The 7,461-nt window shown below is 27.7% G+C and overlaps 1 protein-coding gene across 1 annotated transcript; it reads left to right on the top strand.

The window, feature by feature from the left end:
* Window positions 1-703: 703 nt before the first annotated feature.
* On the top strand, window positions 704-1,767 carry LOC136089590 (uncharacterized). The gene is made up of 2 exons (XM_065815642.1): window positions 704-1,143; window positions 1,290-1,767. The coding sequence occupies exons 1-2, from the start codon at window positions 704-706 to the stop codon at window positions 1,765-1,767; spliced, it is 918 nt and encodes a 305-aa protein (XP_065671714.1).
* The last annotated feature ends 5,694 nt before the right edge of the window (window positions 1,768-7,461 follow it).

The raw sequence follows: 7,461 nt of genomic DNA, 5'->3' as shown, positions 1-7,461 counted from the left end.
TAGCACTGGAGCAAGAAATGAAGCTGTTGCAATTTGTGATGAATTATTACGACAAGGTGTAATAAATATTCCAAAGTATAAAGCAATACAAAATAATTATAAATTATATATCGGTGCATATAAAAAAATATATAGTACATAAAAAAATGCTAATTGTATAGAATAAAAGATATGTTAAAAAACATGTTATTGGTAGTAGTGGAATATTTGATACTATTAAAAACTTTTTTAAACGAGCAGCAGCATCAAATGTAACAAGAGTGTCATCAGCTATATTGAATAGGCTAGCTGCTAGCGATTTGCAATTTAGGAAAAACTGCAATAACTGCAGCTAAACCAACAGGAAAAGAACTTTCAAAATCAGCGATAGAAGCTGCTAGAAATGCTGCAGTTTAAAAAGGAAAACAAATAATTGATAAAGCATCTTCAAAAATAGTTTCACAACCTGCTACTAATAAAAAAATTGAAGAAATAATTTCAAATTTGATTGGATTTAAAGATCTAATTAATACAGGATCTGAATGATCTAATAAAAATAATGCAGATGATATAACAACAAATATAAATAAAATTATGATGGGGTCATCAAAATCAACAGCTATAAGAATAGAAGATCTAGTAAAAAAAGGTCGTGGTCTCACTTGCAGTGGTCTCAGACTTGCATAAGTATTTCTATTAAAGATTTTTTTTATGTATATAAAAAATGGCAACATCTGATGTATTAAGTTTTACAAAAATCCCTACTGTGGATGATGGAATTGAAAGTTTTGAATTCCATGAGTATGAACCAGTAGCTCGCACAATTTTAAATAGCGCTGGAGAAATAAGAATCCACATAGAGCAACAAGATTTGCTCACACTTTCATCTGAGGCTTATCTCTTGTTTAAAGGAAGACTTCTTAAACTTGATGGGACATCTTATGTTAATGTAGATGTAGTGACACTTACAAATAATGGTATTATGCACTTATTTAGTCAAGTATCATATCAATTATCAAACCAAGAAGTAGAGTCAGTTTATTATCCAGGTCAAGCAGCAACAATGTTAGGAATGCTCAAATACCCAAATGTCTTTCAATTAGCACAAAGATTAAATCAATTGTGGTATAAAGATTCTTCAACGAAAACAGTTGATAACCCTGGGTTTAGAGTAAGACAATCATATATAATTCAGAAACCCACTTCAAAGGAAACATTTTCATTTTGTATACCTTTAAAGCACATTTTTAGATTCTGTGATGATTACAACAAAGTTATTTCGGATTTAAACATACACTAACTCTTGTTAGAAAAAGTGATACCGAAGCAATTTTTAGAAATTCTGCTGCAGCTGCAGGAAAAGTTAATCTTCATAAAATATCATTGTTTGTACCGCATGAAATTACATCAGATGTAAAGAGAGTTAATCTTTATAAAAGTATTGAATCAAAAGTGACACTTCCAGTATTTTTTCGCACAAGGCAGTGTGGTACTATAACTGTTCCACAATCTACAACTTTTTCTTGGAGGCTTAGCGTAAAGATATCTCCTGAAAAACCAAGATACATCATTGTTGGATTCCAAACAAATAAGGATGGAAATCAAGAAGTTAATTCTTCGATTTTTGATCATTGTGACTTGAAAAATATGTGCATTATGCTTAATCAAGAAAGATATCCAGCTGTTAACTATAATTTATCATTTCTAAATCATCAATTTCCAGAAGCATATAAAGATGCATCTGTATTTAGTGAAAAATTTTATGGAATGAACGATTTGATAACATAAAGTAACATAACTCCTTCAGACTTTAAAGATTTATACCCTCTTATGGCTTTTGATGTTAGTAAACAATCAGAAATATTAAAATCATCAGTAGTAGATGTACAAATTAAAGCAACATTTAATGCAGCTGTTCCAGCAGATACTGAAACATTTGCTGTTGTAATATCTGATAAATTTTTACACTTTCAATCAGACGGAAATAAAATAAACGTTGTTTATTAATTTTTTTTGAATTGAGTTAAATAACTTTATTTATAAAACAAAAATGAATTATACAAAGAAATAGTTACAAAATCTATTAAAAGAAAATAATATGAAAAAAACATCTAACAATTTCATTACTTTGTTGATGATTGCTGTAGATAATAGGTTGATAGATAAAGAAACAATCATGTCAAAAGCAATAGAAGCAACTGATAAAAAACCAGTTGGTAGACCTAGAATACATCCAGCAAAAGTACCAAGCGAAAAAGTATTAGATCCAAAGTATGAAAGATTAAAAACAATTAGGAAAAAACCAAGCACAGTTAAATTAACAAACACGGAAACAGGAGAAATTACAATATACAAATCATTAAATAGTGCTATACGTGAGACTAAACATGGATGTAGATATTTAGAATTGCGAGATAGAAAAGTAGATAATGGTTTTAAAATAGAAATAATAAACTCTGAGAAATTAAAAAGAATAGAAAATATTAACATTTTTTTATAAATATTTTAATCAAAATTTGTTTTTTGAAAATGACTTAAAAAAATCTTACTATATAAAAATGGAAAATAAAACGATAAAGCTTGAATTAAACAAAATTAAAAGAATAAATATTATTATAGAATGCGAAAAAGTGAACTATTAGATGCGTTAGTGCACATACTAATACAAACTCCATCAGTTGAACAGAGAAATATATTAGATGAACCAATTCCAGACGTAACATCTTCAATTTTAACTCCTACACCTTTCATTGCAACTAATACAGCAATATCTCAAAAAGAATCAAGTAATCTTTTACAGATTGGATTATATCTTATGTTCCTGATTATATTAAAAAAACAGCTTATGAAAAGATTGAAGCATTAAAATCTAAAGTTGTAGAGTTGTACAATAGAATAAGAAAACAAATAGAATTTAAATTAAAGAATTTACAGCTAAAGGAATAGAAGGTTACGATGCTTTATCCTTCATAAATGATGCTAAAAATAGCGCTATTAAAGTACTAAAAGAAAAGAAAAATTTAAAAGTTTTTATAGTTCTCCATTGTAAAATGGAGCGTACTGATAATAAAACAAGAGAAACTATAATCACTACTGGTGTATTTAGAACGAATAATCAAGTTGTATTAGAATCAACAGATTTAGATGAGTTTTATGAAATATCAAAGCAGAAAATTTTAGAATCATTATCATTAAATCAACAGTCAGGGCCAGGTTGGAGATTTGTTTCTGTTGAAAATATGGATATAAATATTATTGAGCATAATCCTATTATAGCTAAATCATACATTCTACTTGATGAAAAATTAGCAATTAAAAATGTGATAATTAAAATAAAGAATGAAGATAATCAATGTTTATGTGGTGTATCACAAAAGCATTAAATCTAAAAGATAATCATCCTGAAAGAGTAGATAAAGAGTTTAAAAATCAAGCTGAAAAAATAAACTGGGATAAAATAAAACTTCCAGTATCAGTAAATCAAATTACACAATTTGAGAAAAAAAATACAAATATCAGTGTCAATGTATACGGTTATGAAAACTCAGAAGTTCATATTTTGCATGTATCAAAGAATAATGATCGCAAACATTTAATAGATTTACTATTAATATCAAATAACTAACCACTATTGTTTAATAAAAAGTTTAAGCAGACTGCTATCTTCAAAAATATCCAAGAATAAATCTACTATACACTATTGTAGGAGTTGTATACTTGGATTTAATTCTGAAGAATCATTATCTAATTATAAAACGTATTTTGAAACACATGATTCAGTACGCATTGAACTTTCACCTCCAAAATCAACAATGAAATTTACTAATCACAATAAATCAATGAGAGTTCCGTTTATAGTATATGCCGACTTTTAATATACTAAACAATATCAAAAACATATTCCAAATTAATTCTGTTATTATATTAAATGTTTTGACGAAAGTATTTATGAAAGTAGTCCAGTCACATTTACTTCAACTAATGAAACTGATGATGTTGCACAAATTTTTGTTGATAGCTTAGAAAAAAAATATTAAGAAAATTTATAACAAGATTAAATTTCCAAAAAGGATGATATTTACTTATGAAAACAAGCATGATTTTAATGCAGTAATATCATGTGACATTTGTTAGTAAGATCTTGAAAATAATAAAGTACGTGACCACTACCATATTACTGGAAAATATAGAGGTGCTGCTCATCAAAATTGTAATTTAAATTATAAAATTCCAAGATTCTTTCCAGTAATATTTCACAACTTATCTGGTTATGATTCTCACTTGTTAATAAAGAATTATCAGAAGGAAAATTGAGTTGTAAACCAAACAATGAGGAAAAGTATATTAGCTTTTCAAGAGAAATTAAAGTTAATGAGTTTATTAAACATGGAAAGTTGAAATTAAGGGTGAACTTTGTTTCTTAGATGGTTATAGATTTATGCCTGATAGTTTAGATGCTTTATCAGAGAATTTAGCAAAAATTAGATGTACAAGTATTGGAAATTTTTATTCAAGTTAAAAATTAGATTTGTTGCTAAGAAAAGGTGTATACCCATATGATTGGGTTGATTCTATTAATAGATTATTTGAGACAAAATTAACAACAAAAGAATCATTCTTTTCGAGATTTAACGCTGAAGATATAAGTGATGATGATTACTCACATGCAAAAATGTATGGAAAGAGTTTAGTTGCAAACATTTAGAGAGTATCATGATTTGTACAATGTTTCAGATGTGTTTTTACTCGCTGATGTATTGGAAAACTTTAGAGATCTTTGTACTAATATTTATGATTTAGATCCAGCTTGGTATTACACATCACCAGAATTAGCTTCGGATGGAGCACTAAAGAAAACAATAATAAAATTAGAATTGCTGAGTGATTACGATATGATACGATGATAAAGAAAGGAATACGAGAATGTATTAGTATGATATCAAATAGATTTAGTACTTCTAATAATAAGTTTATAGGTGATGCGTATGATTAAAGCAAACCATTAACATTTATCCAATATCTAGATGCTAATAGTTTATATGGATGGGCAATGAGTAAACCACTTCCAACAAACGATTTTAAATGGATGAATAAAAATGAGATGATAAACTGGAAATCAATTCCATCTATACTAGAGGTAGATTTAGATTACCCTGAATATCTACATGATGAGCATAACGATTATCCACTTGCACCCAAAAATATAACTGTTAATAATGTTGAAAAATTAGTTCCTAATTTAAATAACAAGAAAAATTATACAGTACATTATGAAAATTTTAAATTGTATAAAAGATTAGGATTAAAGATTACAAAAATTCATAGAGGAATAAAATTTGAAGAATCAGCATGGTTAAGTAAATACATTAAACTAAAGGGAAGAGAAGAAAAAATGTAAAGGAGTAAAGAAAAATGTTGTTAAAAAGTATATAACACATGAAGATTACAAAGGTTGTTTATTGAATAAAAGCGAGCATATTACAAAGGTTGTTTATTGAATAAAAGCGAGTTTATTGAATAAAAGCGAGAATGAATATCATAAGATCCAATTTACACAAAATTTACTCAGAAGAGGTCAATAAAGTAGCATTAAGCGCGGAAGATGATAAATGAGTTGTTTTAGAAGATGGTATACACACATTAGCATATGGACACTACAAACTAAAAGAGAATAATTTATAAGTCAAACAGATAAAATTGTTTTTTTTCTTAAAAAAAACAATTTTCTTAAAAATGGAAAATAACAATTATCATAAACTTATTAATCTTGAAGTAATAATTTTACCAAATGAACCACTAACAAATTTTCAATTGATCAAAGCAGCAAAAAAGTTGAAAATAAAAAATTTTCAAAGCGTATTTTTAAGAGATCAATTACCTAAAAATACACAAAGAAAAGAATATGGAATATTAAATACAAGAGATTCAAGTACGCAGGGATTTCACTGGATATGTTGGTGCAAAGACAGAGATAAAAAACTAATTTTTGACTCTTTTGGACTACCACCACCAGTTGAACTTGTTAATTATTTAAAAAGTCCTGTTTATTATAATAATGATAGAGTTTAATTTGGGAATACCTCATTCTGCCGACGCTTTGGTTTTATGTTTTAAAAAAACTAGATGAAGGACATGATTTTCAGAATATTATTATTAATCTATGGTAATTGTTTTTATAATGTATTTAAAAATGCTTGTTGATAAATTTGGACGTACAACAATTAATTCAACTACTAGTCAAGTTGTTTCAAATGGCTTAACAGCGTCTCAAGCTAATAGTTTGTTTATTAGAAGAGGTGGACAAAAAATGCAACTAGTGATATTGATATGAATACATATAAATTAATAAATGTAGCAGAACCTACAAATCAGAATGATGCTGCTACAAAGTATTACGTTGACACAATAATACCTAATCCTATCAGTTTAGAAATAGTACCAAATTCAAGTTTAACATGCATGGGAGTAAAATCACAGGCTCTTGAACCAAACACAGGTACTGAGGGAACAGCAGTTTTTATTCAAAATAGTGGTCCTGGTATTCTCAGAAAACTATAGTTAACATTTAAAGGAACAAATCCTAATGGAAGTGTACCAGGTAACGTATTTATTAGAATATACGCTGATAATACATTTTGCATAGGAAGTATTGGAATAAACACTATAGGTTTAGCTTTTGATTTATTATTTGTCCCACTTGGTGGACCATTTTATACTAACTCTTTATAAGGTGGTAATATGCATTCTAATTTTGAATTAGGAGGATACTTTACACTTGATTTACCATTTAGAACTAATCTATCAATTGAATTATACAATAAAACTAGAAATCCACTTACATATTGGTTGCAACCTTTTGTTACAATAAGTTCAACACAGCAAGCAAATATTATTTCATTAATACCGCCATTTATTTCAGATCTTAAACTATACTCATCAATATTTTGATAATTTGAACACAACTTATGGTAGTGAATATATATTATTGAACACTGCAGGTAATAAAATGGTGTTTATTTAAAATATATTAGAATGCATATTATCGGTAGATCTGGAAGTTGGTGGGAATCAAGAGTACGCATGTATGACGCAATCAATCCTCCTGTAAACAATAACTAAGTTATTCAACCTTGGACACCGTATATTTATAGTATTTATACAATATTTCCTGGATATGAAAATAATAGCAGATGTTTATACTGTTCATCTGATTTAAAAGATTTTTATCTTTCTTTGTGGAATAGTTCTCATATTACCTCAAATAATATTAGATCATCTGGACTATTGCATCAATCAAAACCAAAAATTGATTCTACAACTACTATCTCTTTTTATAGAAATTTTGGTAAAAATGATTTGATGCCCAGCGTTACTAACGGTAGAAGATTAGTAGTGACATTAAACTCTGGTGATGCACTAGTTGGACAATCTGGAAGTTTTACTGTTATAGGATATGCTTTCTTTTATGCTTAATTTTCATTT

Source organism: Hydra vulgaris, chromosome 13 (genome assembly GCF_038396675.1).
Source record: "Hydra vulgaris chromosome 13, alternate assembly HydraT2T_AEP".
NCBI classification, from domain to species: domain Eukaryota; kingdom Metazoa; phylum Cnidaria; class Hydrozoa; order Anthoathecata; family Hydridae; genus Hydra; species Hydra vulgaris.
This window is presented reverse-complemented; position numbering and strand designations above follow the sequence as displayed.